This window comes from Salmo salar, chromosome 01 (genome assembly GCF_965601325.2).
Source record: "Salmo salar chromosome 01, fSalSal1, whole genome shotgun sequence".
NCBI classification, from domain to species: Eukaryota; Metazoa; Chordata; class Actinopteri; order Salmoniformes; family Salmonidae; genus Salmo; species Salmo salar.
The window spans coordinates 96,053,673-96,075,153 of record NC_138291.1 but is presented as its reverse complement, the minus strand read 5'-3'; the positions used below and the strand labels follow the sequence as shown (position 1 = coordinate 96,075,153).

General features: G+C 43.8%; 1 protein-coding gene across 1 annotated transcript; it reads left to right on the top strand.

The window, feature by feature from the left end:
• The first annotated feature begins 2,672 nt into the window (after positions 1-2,672).
• Positions 2,673-20,421, top strand: lsm12 (LSM12 homolog (S. cerevisiae)). The gene is given in 5 exon segments (NM_001139674.1): positions 2,673-2,816; positions 15,486-15,616; positions 16,602-16,711; positions 17,428-17,554; positions 19,579-20,421. Coding segments are annotated over 5 exon segments (582 nt in total). The 5' UTR covers positions 2,673-2,689; the 3' UTR covers positions 19,666-20,421.
• Positions 20,422-21,481: the final 1,060 nt, after the last annotated feature.

Below are 21,481 nucleotides of genomic sequence, written 5' to 3'. Positions count from 1 at the left end.
TGAAGGACCTCGGCGTTACTCTGGACCCTGATCTCTCTTTTGAAGAACATATGAAGACTGTTTCAAGGACAGCTTTTTTCCATCTACGTAACATTGCAAAAATCAGAAACTTTCTGTCCAAAAATGATGCAGAAAAATGTATCCATGCTTTTGTTACTTCTAGGTTGGACTACTGCAATGCTCTACTTTCCGGCTACCCGGATAAAGCACTAAATAAACTTCAGTTAGTGCTAAATACGGCTGCTAGAATCCCGACTAGAACAAAAAAAATTTGATCATATTACTCCAGTGCTAGCCTCCCTACACTGGCTTCCTGTTAAGGCAAGGGCTGATTTCAAGGTTTTACTGCTAACCTACAAAGCATTACATGGGCTTGCTCCTACCTATCTTTCCGATTTGGTCCTGCGGTACATACCTACACGTACGCTACGGTCACAAGACGCGGGCCTCCTAATTGTTCCTATAATTTCTAAGCAAACAGCTGGAGGCAGGGCTTTCTCCTATAGAGCTCCATTTTTATGGAATAGTCTGCCTACCCATGTGAGAGACGCAGACTCAGTCTCAACCTTTAAGTCTTTACTGAAGACACATCTCTTCAGTAGGTCCTATGATTAAGTGTAGTCTGGCCCAGGGGTGTGAAGGTGAACGGAAAGGCTGGAGCAACGAACCGCCCTTGCTCTCTCTGCCTGGCCGGTTTCCCCTCTTTCCACTGGGATTCTCTGCCTCTACCCCTATTACGGGGGCTGAGTCACTGGCTTACTGGTGTTCTTCCATGCCGTCCCTGGGAGGGGTGCGTCACTTGAGTGGGTTGAGTCACTGACGTGGTCTTCCTGTCTGGGTTGGTGCCCCCCCCCTGGGCTGTGCCGTGGCGGAGATCTTTGTGGGCTATACTCGGCCTTGTCCCGGGATGGTATATTGGTGGTTGGAGACATCCCTCCAGTGGTGTGGAGGCTGTGCTTTGGCAAAGTGGGTGGGGTTATATCCTACCTGTTTGGCCCTGTCCGGGGGTTTCATCGGATGGGGCCACAGTGTCTCCTGACCCGTCCTGTCTCAGCCTCCAGTATTTATGCTGCAGTTGTTTATGTGTCGGGGGGCTAGGGTCAGTCTGTCACATCTGGAGTATTTCTCTTGTCTTTTCCGGTGTCCTGTGTGAATTTAAATATGCTCTCTCTAATTCTCTCTTTCTTTCTCTGCACTGAGCTAGGCTGAAACACCTGCATTTTGGAGCTGCCTTACTCAAGAAAACAAAAAAGAGACCATAGCTGTGTTCGAATACACATACTAACCACACAATTTGTGACATAAATTGAGTATATAGTATGCTTATTGGTCATAGTATGGATATAGTTATTATGGCAAAAGTTCCCGGATGTCGAAACTAAATTCACCAAAATACTAAGTATACATGCAGAGAACACTATTTCTGTACTTTTAGGGCCGATAATGCAATTCTTCTGTACATGGGCGTGGCTTCACAACATTTCCAGATTTGAAGATAATGGCGGAAAATATTGTGACGACCCTGGGTTAATTAGCGCAGAAATCGACTCTGCCGCTTGAGCGGGCTTTTGCGGCAGTCGATAGCGCGCCGGACCTCGGGCTTGAAGGTCGAGGGTTCGAGACCTCCTCCCTGCTGTTTCATTACATTGGTGTCGGAAGTGATCGGACCTTGCATCCACGACAGTGCGTGTGCTTTGCTGGTGAGCACGTTCCTGTAAGACGTAGAGTCGCAAGCTAGCGCGAGGACGCGCACTTTGAAAGGAGGGAGTAGTGTGACGACCCAGGGTTTATATGCGCGGAAATCGACTCTGCCGCTTGAGCATGCTTTTGCGGCACAGTCGAGAGCGCGCCGGACCTCGGGCTTGAAGGTCAAGGGTTCGAGACCTGCTCCCTGCCTGTTTCGTTACAATATGCAGCCGAAGTCTGACAAGAGCAAATACAAATTCATTGAACTAACTAATGGCAAATGTTACGAAAATGTTTAGCAATGTAATAAAGTAATGACTTTTTAAATAAGTTACGTTACATGTTATGTTGGCTGACAATTGGTTAGCTACGCTATCCTTACGAACCGCATTGCATTACAGTAGTATGTGCATGTATGTTAGCTAGTTACCTAATGTTCTGAATTTACAATCTGACAACGCTCTGGATTTACGAACGCCCAGAGTACACTCTGTAACTGCAGATTGAATTTACGAACACACCCGAAATCGTACATATTTTTTTGCTAGTCGTGCTAACAAGCTAGCAAGAGGTTGCATAGCAACAGCATCAACTTCCGGTAGACAGGCGAAGCTCTAGTATGCTCAACTGAAACGATACAGTTAGTTTACAGTATACTAAAATGAACTAATAGTATATAGTATATACTCATTAAGTATGTAGTATACAGTATGTTAGTATGGGTATTCGTAACACAGTCCATGTTGGTATGCAGCTTTATTAATTCAATGATATATATCATTTTTTATATAAATGTTTTCATCCAAGGGATCCTACAATATGATATCCTTGGTAAAAATCTAAATGTAATGCTGGAATGCCATCTAGCTACAGTATGAACTATGGAATTAATTAAAATCATCATATGCAACGTAGGTAATTTGACATGTCCCGAAGTCGCCAAGTGACGGGTTCACGTACTAATTTTACGTAATACTGGAGCTCCGCTTTCCTGGCGGAGAAGATGGCGGCTCCTGGACCCGGGGAGTATTTTAGCGTCGGGAGCCATATCTCTTGTCTCACCTGCTTGGGCCAGCGTCTGCAGGGAGAAGTGGTGGCCTTCGACTACCAGTCCAAGATGTTGACTTTGAGTATCCTTTCTCCATTTTAGGATGCCATTGAATCATTGGCCTGTTTGCCTTCGGCGAGGGCCTGTCTGTAGCCAACATATGTCAAATAGTGATCCGCGCAGGCGTAATTGTAGCTAGCCGAATTGCTTAGCTAGCTTTGTCCCACGTGAAATATTTTCATACAATTCATTACTTTTGTATTACATTTTGTTAATGTTGCTGGAGTTTTGCTCTGATCGCGTAGTTATTGCTTACATGTGTTGTGAGCCAACGTAGAATTGCTGGTCCTCGACTAGGATCACTATTTGGCAGAACCCATTATGGCATCATGGCAGATTCATTAACAGTATACGGTAATTGTTATTGGCTAGCGTGACAGTCTTGCTTGCTAACTGACCAGGGCAGATGGTTTTAACATGCCATATACTGTCATTCTTGTTGCCACCTAACTGATTGCAATGGTAGGCAAATGACAATTAATTTCATTGCCCCAACGCTAACTAGCGACGTTAATTTGCTGTTAGTTAGCAGCTAACGTTAGCTTGCGTTTAGATAGCCAGCAAATTATAATTTATGGTACCATTTCACGCTGTTAAGAATATCAAGTATAAAGACAGTCTTGGTTATCAATCTGATTAACTAGCACAGCATGATTGACTTGTCAAAGCCAGTGGATGACCCAAGGGTACCTAGTTAACGTTAACTAGCCTAACTAGTTAGCTAGTTACGGTAGTATGATGAAACATGCCGGTTCTGTCACTGTACAGTAGCGCTAGCTAGCAAAAAGCGAATCTTATTGGTCAACTATATGGCTCTTCAATAAACCTTGGCCCAAGTAACTAGCTGAAAAAGCTTTGGATTTCTCTCGTCAATCCACACTTTTGAGGGTGGGCGTAGGCCCACCATGCATGTGCTCTAATGACTGCTTGTCAGTAGCCCTTGATCATGACTCTGTTCCATTACATTACACGTAAGTCGTTGGATGAAAGCGTCTCCTGTAGTAGTGTGTGGGGGGGGGTTGTTAAGATCCAACGCTCGGTCTGAACATTAAGATGCATAGCTTGCAGTGCAGTTTTGTATTTCTAGCCCGCATTTGTAGTTGAGGCACATGTGCTTCGCTTTTCAACTAGCTAAAAGCTTGGTAGTTGGAGTGTGTGTATTTATGTTTGTAGGCATGGTAAAGCAACGCACGAGTAGAAAATATTGAGCTCATGCCGTGCTGACCTGTTGCCGCCTCTACAACCAATGTGGTTATTTGACCCTGCTGGTCATCTATGAACGTTTGAACATCTTGAATAACAATCTTGCCTTAATGCCATGTACTCTTATCTCCACCAGGCACAGCCAGATGAGGACTGGCCACCCCTCAGAGCCTGGTTCCTCTCTAGGTTTCTTCCTATGTTCCTGCCTTGCTAGGGGGGTTTTCCTAGCCACTGTGCTTCTACATCTACACTGTTTGGGGTTTTATGCTGGGTTTATGTATAATCAATGTGTGACATCTGCTGATATGAAAAGGGCTTTATAAATACATTTGATTTGGTACACAGAACACACCACTGCCTAGTGCTGCACCCCCAACGCACTGCGCCATTGACAATGTGGACCGCGCTATGAATGAATGACTTCCGCTGGAACAGTTTGATGCATCCGGTGGACATGAGGCATAAAGACCTTAACTTTAATATCAGAGAGAAATCATTTGAAAAAAACAGGTTAAATTGATACTCAACTTGATCGCGTCGAAGCGTAACTGGGGAAGTGCAACGGAAGTGTAGTTTAGTCTGATGGAGGCTCCATATCTGTAACTGCTACAGTTTAGTCGGATGGAGGCTCCATAGCTGTATGGATCTGTAACGGCTACAGTAAGTGTATCTTTATTTGAAGGATTCTTTCTCACTAATGAAAGACAAGGGCCATATGTTTAGAAAGCCATTTTGCAAGCAATGATTATTGATGTTTTTAACGTTAAAGATGCACTATGCAGAAATCGTTCCACCATTTCCTGGTTGCGCAAATCATAGTAGTGCCTCTAATTTCCGTTGATGCCAAAACAAGCAAGTATAGTGTAGAGTTGTTGTACCATCTAAACCGCTGTGAAAAATATTTTCCATAACCAAACATTTTGTATTTTCAGCCATTTGAAGCTGGTGTTCCAAACCAAAAGTAATAGACGTAAGAACAAAACTTAAGAACGGGCAGCATAGAAATGGCGCACGTAGAACAGATCTACCACTTCTTAGACTTGCTTTCAATGAGTGACAGATCTTTAACTTGCGTTTCTATGTGAAATTGTTCTGGTTGCCAAAAAAGTTACATATTGCAGCTTTAAAACACAGCTTCGGGATTGTAGTTCACATAAGTCATGGCTGAAGCTAATGGCTGAGAACTAGGGAGAAGGCAGAATGCTGCCTACAGATTGAGTGCTTGGTTATCACATTCATGCCGCTATTGCCATTCAACTCTATTTTTTTCTTCTCGTTATACTAGTCCACTGAGACTGAAGATGTCGTTTAGCACTCACAGAGCTTCTGAATTTAATTGTAGATTAAATTGTCAATGAATGGCAGTGGCAGACAGTAAAGACCCCACCAGGAACAAAGCATGCAAACATGTAACCACAGTTGCAATTCTTTCTGTGTTGTGGTTAAAGCCATAACTGTAGTTGGATGTTTTGTAGATAAATAAATACAATTTTATTAGTCACTTGCGCTGAATACAAAAGGTGTAGATCCTACAGTGAAATGCTTACTTATGAGCCCCTAACCGACAGTGCAGTTTAAAAAAATACAGATAATAATAAGAGATAAAAGTAACAAGTAATTAAAGAGGAGCAGTAAAAATAACAATATATACAGGGGGGGGTGCCGGTACAGAGTCAATGTGTGGGGGCACTGGTTAGTTGAGGTATGTACATGTAGGTAGTTATTAAAGTGACTATGCATAGATGACAACAGAGTGTGGTGTGGGTGGGGGGCAATGCGAATAGTCTTGGTAGCCATTTGACTAGATGTTCAGGAGTCTTATGGCTTGGGGGTAGAAGCTGTTTAGAAGCCTCTTGGACCTAGACTTGGCTCTCTGGTACCGCTTGCCGTATGGTAGCAGAGAGAACAGTCTATGACTAGGGCTGCTGGAGTCTTTGACAATTTTTATGGCCTTCCTCTGACACTGCCTGGTATAGAGATACTGGATGGCAGATAGCTTGGCCCCAATTATGTACTGGGCCGTTCTGTAGTGCCTTGCGGTTGGAGGCCGAGCAGTTGCCATGCCAGTCAGGATGCTCTCGATGGTGCAGCTGTGGAACTGTTTGAGGATCTGAGGACCCATGCCAAATCTTTTCAGTCTCCTGAGGGGGAGTAGGTTTTGTCATGCCCGCTTCACGGTGTGCTTGGACCATGTTAGTTTGTTGGTGATGTGGACACCAAGGAACTTGATGCTCTCAACCTGCTCCACTGCAGCCCGTCGATGAGAATGGGGGCGTGCTCGGTCCTCTTTTTCCTGTCGTCCACAATCATCTCCTTTGTCTTGAACACATTGAGGGAGAGGTTGTTGTCCTGGCACCACACGGCCAGGTCTCTGACCTCCTCCCTGTAGGCTGTCTTGTTGTCGGTGATCAGGCCTACCACTGGTGTCATCGGCAAATTTAATGATGGTGTTGGAGTCGTGCCTGGCCGTGCAGTCAAGAGTGAACAGGGAGTACAGGAGGGGGCTGTGCACGCACCCCTGAGGGGCCCCTGTGTTGAGGATCAGTGTGGCGGATGTGTTGTTACCTACCCTTACCACCTGGGGTTGGCCTGTCAGGAAGTCCAGGATCCAGTTGCAGAGGGAGGTGTTTAGTCCCAGGGTCCTTAGCTTATTGATGAGCTTTCAGGGTGCTATGGTGTTGAACGCTGAGCTGTAGTCTATAAATAGCATTCTCACATAGGTGTTCCTTTTGTCCAGTTGGGAAAGGGCAGTGTGGAGTGCAATAGAGACTGCATCATCTGTGGATCTGTTGGGGTGGTATGCAAATTGGAGTGGGTCTAGGGTTTCTGGGATGATGGTGTTGATGTGAGCCATGATTAGCCTTTCAAAGCACTTCATGGCAACAGACGTGAGTGCTTCGGGTCGGTAGTCATTTAGGCAGGTTACCTTAGTGTTCTTGGGCACAGGGACTATAGTGGTCTGCTTAAAACATGTTGGTATTACACACTCGGACAGGGAGCGGTTGAAAATATCAGTTTAGACACTTGTTAGTTGGTCAGCGCATGCTCGCAGTACACGTCCTGGTAATCCGTCTGGCCCTGCGGCCTTGTGAATGTTGACCTGTTTAAAGGTCTTACTCACATCGGCTGTGGAGAGCGTGATCACACGGTCTTCCGGTACAGCTGGTGCTCTCATGCATGTTTCTGTGTTATTTGTATAGAAGTAATTTAGCTCGTCCGGTAGGCTCGTGTCACTGGGCAGCTCTCGGCTATGCTTCCCTTTTGTAGTCTGTAATGGTTTGCAGGCACTGCCACATCCGACTAACGTGAATAGCATGCATGTTTTGTTCAGATGGCATGATTGAAGTGGGATGTCCATCTTACCAGGTATCCTGGTAGTTTTTGACAAGCTATCCCAGAGGTGATAGATGTACCTCCAGGTGAATGTGTATTTTCAGTATTTAGGCCTAGATGTTTAACACTAAGCTAGGGCCTATGTTGTGGAGGGACACACCATCTCTGCATTTAGTGCCTTAGTGCCTTACATACATTTATTCTGTTCCATTCATGCCTCTTCTTTCTCAGGATGCTTTCTGTCATGCATTGCCATAACCTGGGAATGTTCTGTTCCGTAAATGTTTATATTTTTATTTAAAGTTTATCTAGGCAAGTCCGTTAAGAACAAATTCTTATTTACAATGACTGCCTGCCCCGCCAAACCCTGGGCCAATTGTGCGCCGCCCTATGGGACTCCCAATCACAGCCAGCTGTGATACAGCCTGGAATTGAACCAGGATCTCTAGTGAAGCCTCTAGCACTGAGATGCAGTGCCTTACACCGCTGCGCCACTCGGGAGCACATTCATGTCCCTCTACTTTCTCTAGGATGCTTCCTGTCATTCTTTACCATGCTATAACCTGGGAATGTTCTCCTGTGGCTGCAATAGGTGGCAGCATTTCCCTTGGTTGTCATTCCAGCTGACTATGACAGTACTGCTACAGCCTACACCAAGACTTCCTCAGTCTCTAACCACGGCTGCTGGTGGGAGCCATGCGCCTGGCAAGACTTCCTCAGTCTCTATCTAACCACAGCTGCTGGCGGATCGCCATGTGACTTCCTCAGTCTACCACTCTATTACGTTGATCTACAGGTGTCTGAGATTTTAAGATATTGGTGGGGAGACTAGACCCTAATATTGGTGGGGAGAATAGACCCTAATATTGATGATTGATGGGGAGAATAGGCCCTAATATTGGTGGGGAGAAGAGACCCTAATATTGGTGGGGAGAATAGGCCCTAATATTGGTGGGGAGAATAGACCCTAATATTGATGATTGATGGGGAGAATAGGCCCTAATATTGATTGACTCATTCTAACCCTGCTGATATATTTGCTCATTCAAATACCTGTAGAGGAGTAGAAGACGCTCAACCAACATGAGATGAGGTGCAAGCAAAAAAATCAAAGGCATTTGGAAGGAATAGGCGTGACTCTCACGTGAGAGACACCTTCCAAATGCTCAGTCAAATGGCTGGAATACTGTGCAGCATGACAGATGCGCAGTCTGGACAGTTCGTAAAATGGGGTGTTTTTGTATAGACTTGTGAATATTTATCCAAAGGTCTTGAGATTCTTTGAATGTCACTGATGCTCTAGCCATGTGCTAGGATGCTTATTTTCTACTGTTACTGCTACTACTATGCATTGTGTGATGCTACTGCTACTACTATGCATTGTGTGCTGCTGTTACTACTGCTACTACTATGCATTGTGTGATGCTACTGCTACTACTATGCATTGTGTGCTGCTGTTACTACTGCTACTACTATGCATTGTGTGTTGCTGCTACTACTACTATGCATTGTGTGTTGCTGCTACTACTACTATGCATTGTGTGTTGCTGCTACTACTACTATGCATTGTGTGTTTCTGCTGCTACTACTATGCATTGTGTGTTGCTGCTGCTACTACTATGCATTGTGTGTTGCTGCTGCTACTACTATGCATTGTGTGTTGCTGCTGCTACTACTACTATGCATTGTGTGTTGCTGCTGCTGCTACTACTACTATGCATTGTGTGTTGCTGCTGCTGCTACTACTACTATGCATTGTGTGTTGCTGCTGCTGCTACTACTATGCATTGTGGTGTTGCTGCTGCTACTACTACTATGCATTGTGTGTTGCTGCTGCTACTACTACTATGCATTGTGTGTTGCTGCTGCTGCTACTACTACTATGCATTGTGTGTTGCTGCTGCTACTACTACTATGCATTGTGTGTTGCTGCTGCTACTACTACTATGCATTGTGTGCTGCTTCTACTACTATGCATTGTGTGCTGCTGCTACTACTACTATGCATTGTGTGTTGCTGCTGCTACTACTATGCATTGTGTGTTGCTGCTGCTACTACTATGCATTGTGTGTTGCTGCTGCTACTACTATGCATTGTGTGTTGCTGCTGCTACTACTATGCATTGTGTGTTGCTGCTGCTACTACTATGCATTGTGTGTTGCTGCTGCTACTACTATGCATTGTGTGTTGCTGCTGCTGCTACTACTACTATGCATTGTGTGTTGCTGCTGCTGCTACTACTACTATGCATTGTGTGTTGCTGCTGCTGCTTCTACTACTACTATGCATTGTGTGTTGCTGCTGCTTCTACTACTATGCATTGTGTGTTGCTGCTGCTGCTGACTACTACTACTATGCATTGTGTGTTGCTGCTGCTACTACTACTGCATTGTGTGTTGCTGCTGCTGCTTCTACTACTACTATGCATTGTGTGTTGCTGCTGCTGCTTCTACTACTATGCATTGTGTGTTGCTGCTGCTGCTACTACTACTACTATGCATTGTGTGTTGCTGCTGCTGCTTCTACTACTACTATGCATTGTGTGTTGCTGCTGCTGCTACTACTACTACTATGCATTGTGTGTTGCTGCTGCTGCTGCTACTACTACTATGCATTGTGTGTTGCTGCTGCTGCTACTATGCATTGTGTGTTGCTGCTGCTGCTGCTACTACTACTATGCATTGTGTGTTGCTGCTGCTGCTACTACTACTACTATGCATTGTGTGTTGCTGCTACTACTACTACTATGCATTGTGTGTTGCTGCTGCTGCTACTACTACTATGCATTGTGTGTTGCTGCTGCTACTACTACTATGCATTGTGTGTTGCTGCTGCTACTACTACTATGCATTGTGTGTTGCTGCTGCTACTACTACTGTGTGTTGCTGCTGCTGCTACTACTACTATGCATTGTGTGTTGCTGCTGCTGCTACTACTACTATGCATTGTGTGTTGCTGCTGCTGCTTCTACTACTACTATGCATTGTGTGTTGCTGCTGCTGCTTCTACTACTACTATGCATTGTGTGTTGCTGCTGCTGCTACTACTACTACGCATTGTGTGTTGCTGCTGCTGCTGCTGCTGCTACTACTACTACTATGCATTGTGTGTTGCTGCTGCTGCTACTACTACTACTATGCATTGTGTGTTGCTGCTGCTACTACTATGCATTGTGTGTTGCTGCTGCTGCTGCTGCTACTACTTTTATGCATTGTGTGTTGCTGCTGCTGCTGCTGCTACTACTACTATGCATTGTGTGTCGCTGCTGCTACTACTACTACTATGCATTGTGTGTCGCTGCTGCTACTACTACTACTATGCATTGTGTGTTGCTGCTGCTACTACTACTATGCATTGTGTGTTGCTGCTGCTACTACTACTATGCATTGTGTGTTGCTGCTGCTGCTACTACTACTATGCATTGTGTGTTGCTGCTGCTGCTGCTACTACTACTATGCATTGTGTGTTGCTGCTGCTGCTTCTACTACTATGCATTGTGCGTTGCTGCTGCTGCTACTACTACTACGCATTGTGTGTTGCTGCTGCTGCTACTACTACTACTATGCATTGTGTGTTGCTGCTGCTGCTACTACTACTACTATGCATTGTGTGTTGCTGCTGCTACTACTATGCATTGTGTGTTGCTGCTGCTGCTGCTGCTGCTACTACTTCTATGCATTGTGTGTTGCTGCTGCTGCTGCTACTACTACTATGCATTGTGTGTTGCTGCTGCTACTACTACTACTGTGCATTGTGTGTTGCTGCTACTACTACTACTATGCATTGTGTGTTGCTGCTGCTGCTGCTGCTACTACTACTATGCATTGTGTGTTGCTGCTGCTACTACTACTATGCATTGTGTGTTGCTGCTGCTGCTACTACTACTATGCATTGTGTGTTGCTGCTGCTGCTGCTACTACTACTATGCATTGTGTGTTGCTGCTGCTGCTTCTACTACTACTATGCATTGTGTGTTGCTGCTGCTGCTTCTACTACTATGCATTGTGCGCTGCTGCTGCTACTACTACTACGCATTGTGTGTTGCTGCTGCTACTACTACTACGCATTGTGTGTTGCTGCTGCTACTACTATACATTGTGTGTTGCTGCTGCTACTACTATGCATTGTGTGTTGCTGCTGCTGCTACTACTTCTATGCATTGTGTGTTGCTGCTGCTACTACTACTATGCATTGTGTGTTGCTGCTGCTGCTACTACTACTATGCATTGTGTGTTGCTGCTGCTGCTGCTACTACTACTATGCATTGTGTGTTGCTGCTGCTGCTACTACTACTATGCATTGTGTGTTGCTGCTGCTGCTACTACTACTATGCATTGTGTGTTGCTGCTGCTGCTACTACTACTATGCATTGTGCGTTGCTGCTACTACTACTACTACTATGCATTGTGTGTTGCTGCTACTACTACTACTACTACTATGCATTGTGTGCTGCTGCTGCTACTACTGCCACTACTATGCATTGTGTGCTGCTGCTGCTACTACTGCCACTACCATGCATTGTGTGCTGCTGCTGCTACTATTGCCACTACCATGCATTGTGTGCTGCTGTTACTACTGCTACTACTGCCACTACTATGCATTGTGCTACTACTATGCATTGTGTGCTGCTGCTGCTACTACTGCCACTACTATGCATTGTGTGTTGCTGCTACTACTGCCACTACCATGCATTGTGTGCTGCTGCTGCTACTACTGCCACTACCATGCATTGTGTGCTGCTGCTGCTACTACTGCCACTACCATGCATTGTGTGCTGCTGCTGCTACTACTGCCACTACCATGCATTGTGTGCTGCTGCTGCTACTACTGCCACTACCATGCATTGTGTGCTGCTGCTGCTACTACTGCCACTACTGCCACTACTATGCATTGTGCTACTACTGCCACTATTATGCATTGTGTGCTGCTACTACTACTACTACTTAGAGGTAAAACGGACAGCATAAATTTAGAGTATGTTAGGACAGTACATTTACAAGAGTTGTGTGTAATGTTTTGTCAATTCAAAGACAGGGTCACCAAAACCATAAAACCAGCTAAAATGATGCACTAACCTTTTACAATCTCCATCAGATGACACTCCTAGGACATTATGTTAGACAATGCATGCATTTTTAGTTCTATCAAGTTCATATTTATATCCAAAAACAGCGTTTTACTATGGCATTGATGTTGAGGAAATCGTTTCCCTCCAATAACCGGCAGTCAAGTCAGCACCACTAATTAAATAATTAAAATTAGAAAACATTGGTAAAATATTATATTGTCATTTAAAGAATTATAGATTTACATCTCTTGAACGCAATCAACTTGCCAGATTTAAAAATAACCTTACTGGGAAATCACACTTTGCAATAATCTGAGCACTGCGCCCAGAAAAATACGCGTTGCGATACAGACTAGACGTCATGTTGGGGAGATCTAAAATCGAAAATACTATGTAAATAATCCATTACCTTTGATTCTCTTCATCAGATGTCACTTCCAGGTATCACAGGTCCATAACGAATGTAGTTTTGTTCAAAAAAGCTCATCATTTATGTCCAAAAATCTCCGTCTTGTTAGCACATGATCTAAGCCAGCCGGACTTCTCGTCATGAACGAGGGGAAAAAATATATTTACGTTCGTTCAAACATGTCAAACGTTGTATAGCATAAATCATTAGGGCCTTTTTTAACCAGAACATGAATAATATTCAAGGTGGACGAATGCATACTCTTTTATAACGTATTGGAATGAGGGTACCCAACATGAACTCGCGCGCCAGGTGTCTAATGGGCCATCATCGTTCCATGGCTCTTGTTCGGTCAGATCTCCCTCCAGAAGACTCAAAACACTTTGTAAAGGCTGGTGACATCTAGTGGAAGCAATAGGAAGTGTCAAAATATTCCTCAGCCCCTGTGTTTTTCAATGGGATAGGTTTAAAGGTAATACAACACATCAGGTATCCACTTCCTGTCAGAAAATGTCTCAGGGTTTTGCCTGCCAAATGAGTTCTGTTATACTCACAGACACCATTCAAACAGTTTTAGAAAATTTAGGGTGTTTTCTATCCATATGTAATAAGTATATGCATATTCTAGTTACTGGGTAGGAGTGGTAACCAGATTAAATCGGGTATGTTTTTTTATCCAGCCGTGTCAATACTGCCCCCTAGCCCTAACAGGTTAACCCGCTGTTCCTAGGCCGTCATTGAAAATAAGAATTTGTTCTTAACTGACTAGCCTAGTTAAATAAAGGTAAAATAAAAAAAAATTGAATCCCAACGACTCAAACCTGGATGCTCGCGTTCCAAAGAATGAAAAAATAGCATTGACAGCCATGGCTAGTGGAGGAGCTGAACAACTGGAAAAGCCTCCCGCTTCATTTAAGTCTCATGTATGGAAGCAGTTTGGATTCCATGTCAAAAATGATGAGGGAAGAAGGGTGGTGGACAAACACCATTACGGTGTGTAGGCATTGTGCCACAAGAAAGCCGTATGATCATAGAAATACATGTTCAAAGCGTCATCAACCTGGTGTGTCAGTGACAGGAGCCAACTCAGCCAAGAGACAACAACTTCTCAACGCGGTATTTAAGCCCTTTGCTGCAGAATCAGACCGGGCTGAAGCCATCACCAAATCTATTGGGATGTTTATCACTGTAGACATGAGGCCATACTCTGTTGTGGAAAACAAAGGGTTTAAAAAATTGGTGTAAGTGCTTGAGCCACGCTATGAAATCCCCTCGCGCACCCACTTCAGTATGAAGATCGTGCCAGATCTTTATGAACAGGAAAATATTAAAATTGAGCACTGAAACTGCACCATCTGTGTCCATGATCCTACCTCTGAGAACAAGGATCCTACAATCCATGGCCCCAAGTGAGGAAGACGGCACCATCACTAGAGATGTCAAGGCTGCCATTAGAGAGGACCTGAACCCCAGATACCCCCCTAATGTACAGGACTACCTTCATAGATCTACTGCACTGGCTCCAAGGTTCAAGTCCCGGTCTGTTCAAGTCCCGGTCTGTTCAAGTCCCGGTCTGTTCAAGTCCCGGTCTGTTCAAGTCCCGGTCTGTTCAAGTCCCGGTCTCACCTAGACCCTGCCCTATGCCGGAGGACATGCAGTGACCTCACCACTGAGGTTGTGGCCACTGAAGAGGTAAAAAAAGAGTGAATTACTTAAATAATAAATATACTGCAGTCTAATCTGTCTATGCTATTAGAATCATCCATTTATTTTTTATTTTTTGAATAATGGCTTTTATTAAATGTTATTGCTGCATTTTATAGTTAGTTTAATAGTTCAAGTCATTTCTTTCTGCAGGGTCAAGCCAACAGGAACAGACTCAGAGGCATCTCCTCCACAAAATCATTCAGCCATGAAGGAGCTTTTCAGGGAGACCTTTGCGAGCAAGGACACAGGCAAGACGTTTGCAACACCATCAAAGAGGTGGTGGCATCCTACAAGGCAGCAAGCGGCATTCCAGTGGATGGTGATCCACTGGCATGGTGGAAAAGCGTGTAAATACCCTCACATTGCCATGAAGGCAAGATGCTACCTGGCTGTGCCTGGCAGTTCCTAGCGAGAGGGTGTTCTCCACGGCAGGGGACATAGTGACCGCAAAGAGGTCTACCTTCTCCCCAAACAATGTAGAGATCCTCATCTTTTTGAAAAATAATTTGAAGTTAAGCTCAGGTCTGCTTTGCTTTCTTTCTTTACTTTTTTTGATGACGTGGACACAGGCTATTTTTTTCATTCACTATTGTTCAAAGGAAGAAGGTATCATGCCTCATATTGCACTTTAATTTAACAATTGAGAATTGAATATTTTATTAAGGTTTTAATTAAATATTGAAAAGTTTGTTTCTTTAAGTGTTCTTTTAAGTAATAAATGGAAAGCAAAGTTATATTTGTCTCCGCTTTTTTTCTGATCCGGAAAATTATCCGATCTGTGACTCAAAACCGTGATCCAAATCGTGAGCTTTTTTATTCGTTCCGCTACTACTATGCATTGTGTACATTTGCTGCTGCTACTACTATGCATTGTGTACAGCTACTGCTATTACTATGCATTGTGTGGCACTACTACTACTACTACTACTACTACTACTCAGCTTGTTTACCTTGACTTGAGTTCCTCCCAGAATGTGATCCCTCCAGCAGAAAGCCAAATCTCCACGACGTCATCCTGATCAATTTAGCCTATGTTTCTGAAGTGGATATAATAAATGATCGCACTGAAACTCCTCCTCTAGCATCACTGAATGTTAGCAAGGTAAGCCCTCATCTGCTGTCATACTGTAGATCCCTCAAATTCAGCCAGTTCCACTGCTTTTTTTTTTCTTCTTCCCCTCTAATCAGGGACTGATTTAGACCTGGGTCACTGTGTGTGTGTGTGTGTGTGTGAAATTAATTATCAGGTAGAATAGAACCAGGAGTAGTCCTGACCTCGGCGGGTAAGATTTGAATACCCCTGCAGTAGATGCTGCTTGACTTTTTGTGTATCCTAGGCTTTAATCGGGATTCTTTGTTCTTATGATTAGCCTATTTGTATGGACGACAACAATCTGTTACATTTTTTTTGGTCATCTTATGAACAGGCCAGGCCCAGTGTTGGGTTACTTGCGATGAGATGACTTGAGTTCCATTTGTCACCTGTCTCAAATAATCACCCATCTGAGCCAGTCATTGTTAAATGTTCCTTGTCAACTTTCTCACCCCATTTTTCTGATCAAGGCTATCAATTTGTAAGCGAAGGTTGCGTCTTGCGCCTATTCCCTTCAAATGCATATATTTATATACTGAACAAAAATTAACGCAACATGCAACAATTTCAAAGATGACGAGTGCGCAGATGAGCTTCCCAGAGACAGTTTGTGGAGAAACAGAACATTTTCGGTTGTCCACAGTTTCATTAGCTCTCCGGGTGGCTGGTCTCAGATGATCCTGCGGGTGAAGAAGCCGGATATGGAGGTCCTGGGCTGGTATGGTTACATGTGGTTATGAGGCTGGTTGGACGTACTGCCAAGTTCTCTAAAACGACATTGCAGTTTGTGCACAAAATTTGAGAGAGATACACTTTTTGTGAATTATGGACATTTCTGGGATCTTTTATTTCACCTCATGAAACATGGGACCAACACTTTGCGGTTATATTTTTGTTCAGTGTAGGTTTTGATTGCACCTCGACTCAAGTTGGTTGACTGCCTTCTTCTCCAAATCCCCTCCTAACTTTCTCCTCCCTGCCATCTTTCTCCCAGCTTGCCAATCGAGCACGGTCAGAGAAGGAGGACAAGCTGTCCCAAGCATATGCAATCAGTGCTGGGGTTTCTGTGGAGGGCCAGCATCTATTCCAGACTATTCACAAAACGTAAGTGTCTTTTTCAATTCAATAATATGAATTCCAGAGGGGCAGAGTGTCGGTGGGCAGCATTGTCTACTGGTGATAATATATCTGACATGGGCAGGGGATTCTTTATGGATCCCAGGCCGCCACTGGGCCTCCCGGGCCGCCACTGGGCCTCCCGGGCCGCCACTGGGCCTACACCGGGCCTCCCAGGCCGCCACTGGGCCTACTGAATATCCTTTCCAGTTATAATGGCTAGGTTTAGAGGCAGGTGATTTGAATACGTCCCATGTTAGGTCAACGTAAATTCAAACATTGGAAGTCTTGACCTGATTTTGGCTTTTAATCTTTGTTTAAATTGGTACGACACGGTAACGACAATCCCAGCTCCGACACGGCCGTGTGTGGAAAAACGGAGAACGCGGTGCGACTGATGATCAACTGCTGTGCATACAAACTAAGTGATAGCACGTCGGGCGGCAAGATTCTCTGGGAGAATTGGATTAAGGCATTCACATATACCTTACAGTACTTAGTTGTACCGCATCTCCCCAATGTCTGTATCCCTATCTACTTTTACAGATAATAGGCTTAGATAATCTAATGATACATACTCTTGTAGATTGTGTCAAGTTTTAGCTTCATAAATGAAAATGATTCAATTGAGATTTAATGCTTTATTTCAAAATATTAGATAGACCTGACTCCTTGACCCGTTAAATGTGTACTATATTTTGCAGCATCAAAGACTGTAAATGGCAGGAGAAGAACATAATGGTGATGGACGACGTTGTAATCTCGCCGCCATACCAGGCTGACAACTGCAAAGGCAAAGAGGGAAGTGCTTTAAGTCATGTACGCAAAATAGTGAGTATCGCTTACCTACTACATCTACCTACTACTACAACTTTTAGGTCTGTCAACCTACCTACTGCGGTTAGGTCTGTCCACCTACAGTTGAAGTCGGACGTTTACATACATTTTAGCCAAATACATTTAAACTCAGTTTTTCACAATTCCTGACATTTAATCCTAGTAAAAATTCCCTGTCTTAGGTCAGTTAGGATCACCACTTTTATTTTAAGAATGTGAAATGTCAGAATAATATTAGAGAGAATGATTGATTTCAGCTTTTATTTCTTTCATCACATTCCCAGTGGGTCAGAAGTTTACATACACTCAATTAGTATTTGGTAGCATTGCCTTTAAATTGTGTAACTTGGGTCAAATGTTTCGGTAAGCCTTCTACAAGCGTCCCACAATAAGTTGGGTGAATTTTGGCCCATTCCTCCTGACAGAGCTGGTGTAACTGAGTCAGGTTTGTAGGCCTCCTTGCTCACACATGCTTTTTCAGTTCTGCCCACACATTTTCTACAGGATTGAGGTCAGGGCTTTGTGATGGCCACTCCAATACCTTGACTTTGTTGTCCTTAAGCCATTTTTGCCACAACTTTGGAAGTATGCTTGGGGTCATTGTCCATTTGGAGAACCCATTTGCGACCAAGCTTCAACTTCCTGACTGATGTCTTGAGATGTTGCTTCAATATATCCACATAATGTTCCTTCCTCATGATGCCATCTATTTTGTGAAGTGCACCGGTCCCTCCTGCAGCAAAGCACCCCCACAACATGATGCTGCCACCCCCGTGCTTCACGGTTGGGATGGTGTTCTTTGGCTTGCAAGCGTCCCCCCTTTTCCTCCAAACATAACAATGGTCATTATGGCAAAACAGTTCTATTTTTGTTTCATCAGACCAGAGGACATTTCTCCAAAAAGTACTGTCTTTGTCCCCATGTACAGTTGCAAACCGTAGTCTGGCTTTTTTATGGCCGTTTTTGAGCAGTGGCTTCTTCCTTGCTGAGCAGCCTTTGAGGTTATGTCGATATAGGACTCGTTTTACTGTGAATATAGATACTTTTGTACCCGTTTCCTCCAGAATCTTCACAAGGTCCGTTGCTGCTGTTCTGGGATTGATTTGCTCTTTTCGTATCAAAGGGCGTTCATCTCTAGGAGACGGAACGCGTCTCCTTCCTGGGCGGTATGACGGCTGCGTGGTCCAATGGTGTTTATACTTGTGTACTATTGTTTGTACAGATGAAGGTGGCACCTTCAGGCATTTGGAAATTTCTCCCAAGGATGAACCAGACTAGTGGAGGTATTGGCTGATTTTCTTTTGATTTTCCCATGATGTCAAGCAAAGGGGCACTGAGTTTGAAGGTAGGCCTTGAAATGCATCCACAGGTACACCTCCGATTGACTCAAATGATGTCAATTATCCTATCAGAAGCTTCTAAAGCCATGACATAATTTTCTGGAATTTTCCAAGCTGTTTAAAGGCACGGTCAACTTAGTGTGTGTAATCTTCTGACCCAATGGAATTGTGATACAGTGAATTATAAGTGAAATAATCTGTCTGTAAACAATTGTTGGAAAAATTACTTGTGTCATGCACAAAGTAGATGTCTTAACCGACTTGCCAAAACTATAGTTTGTTGACAAGAAATTTGTGGAGTGGTTGAAAAAAGAGTTTTAATGACTCCAACCTAAGTGTATGTAAACTTCTGACTTCAACTGTACCTACTGCGGTTAGGTCTGTCCACCTACCTACTGCGGTTAGGTCTGTCCACCTACCTACTGCGGTTAGGTCTGTCCACCTACCAACTGCGGTTAGGTCTGTCCACCTACCAACTGCGGTTAGGTCTGTCCACCTACCTACTACTACTACTACTACTACTACTACTACTATTGTTATAGCTGTCAATGCATTGTCTTTGTTGTGTAAAAAGTATACAATTAACATGTCACTTGCACTTTTTCTTACTTTTTGTTACCATAACAAAAGTTATTGATCATACATCTCAAGTTGTCTTCCCCTGTCCTTCCTCTGCAGGTTGAGAAACATTTTAGAGACTTGGAAAGTCAGAAGCAACGTTCACAAGCACAGCAAACACAGAAGGACTCCACTTTATCATCTTGAGTCCGCGCAGGGCAGTGTGGGTCGGGCCAGCCAGGGAATGCAACACTGCGGTGGGCTGGTGGACGGCACGGCGGGCAGTCCGTCTCGACTGCCGGACAAGGTTGGCATTCCTAGCCCTCCTTGTCAGAGACCAGGAAGATCGAGCGCTAAAGAGCACTGGGTCCAGAAGATCAAAAAAACATTAACGAAAAAGACACACACAAAAAAAAGAGGAAACGAGTTAATCTTAAATTAGACTTTATAAAGATAATTTAAAACATCAACCATGAAGCAACCATATAGTTAAAGGAAACTAACTTCATCTCACTCATCCCTCCCATCAATCCATCATCGTCCTCTTCTCCCCAATTGCTTTTCTCCTCTTTTCCATAAATGTCATTTATTCAAAAAGAGAAAAATAGAGCAGTCAAAGGCTTGTTAGCTTTATTTTCTGTCAGTTTCCTTTTTTGCTATATCCATGTTCTACAAGTGTCTGTTTTTCTGTATTTTAAACAAAACGTGACTTGAAATGCCACACTTTAAAAAGACATTTTCTAAAATAAAAGTAACAAATTCTGACTATAATACAGTAATTTCAATAGCTTTTTGCGAGGCAAAGAACACAAACCTTTGAAAGAGTCAGATGGCAAATGATTGATTTCCTGTTAGGTATTTTCATTGTACAATGAATTGTGGTATATGGAACATTATTGACTGCTCATTATTTTACAGAGACAGTGCAATAGGCCTAGCCTCATTAAACAACTGACCACTGCACTCATGTTTCTGTTCACATGAAGTGAAACCGAATGTGAGCTCTCGCGAGATCGGTCTGGTTTTACAAGGCTCCAGTAGGCTGCCGTTTTAATCATGACTGTATTCAATGTGCATGGACAACCCTGGCATGCCACCCTTTTATACACCTGACCATTTACCTGCTGTCCAGTTAACTAAAACATTATACTGATATGGTGCCATTTTAATGTAAAGAGATGTATCATGTAAGTTGTTAAATCAGTCCCATTTTCTAGAATTTGACTACACAGGAATTGTTATTTTCTCATTAGAAATATATTTGATTACAGAGAACTGACCTCACAGAATCCATCCCTTCATTACCTGGACATTCAATTAATTAAAATGGGAAACAGATTCTTATTTCTCCAATGCTGGCCCGTGCTGTGCTTGCTGCTTCAAAGAACTCAGGACAGAGGATACTGAACAAGATGGGTGAAGGGAGGCTGTTGTCATTCCAATTGACTGTAAATTACAGGTAATTTCAGTGTCAGTGATGGTTACCTGTCAAAGTAGGAAGTGAGAATCTGCAGGTAATGTCATTCCATTCCACTGGGTACCTGCTGGTCTAATCTGGAGTCTGATAATGGAGAAGACTAATTCATGGACTGCTGGAGACATGATTGGACAAGGGCAGTGCTTCCCAACTCCGGACCTCGAGTACCCCCGACAGCACACATTTTATTGTAACCCAAGAGAAACTCACCTGATTCAACTCATTGAGGGTTAGTTGACTCAGGTGTGGGAACACTGCACTAGGGTGTGTATTTTCATTGAACCTTTATTTATCCTGGAAGTCCCATTGAGGTCAGAAGACCTCTTTTTCTATTGTATATTTACATTGGCTGAGTACTAGATAATGAAGCTATATAAGTCAGAGGAATATGTTGGGAGGGGCTATAGGAGGACGGGCCCATTGTAATGGCATCAATGCAGCGGTATCAAACATGTTTGACTCTGTTCCATTGATTCCATTCTAGCCATTACAATGGGCCAGTCCTCCTATAGCCCCTCCCGCCATATTCCTCTGATAAGCCTTTGT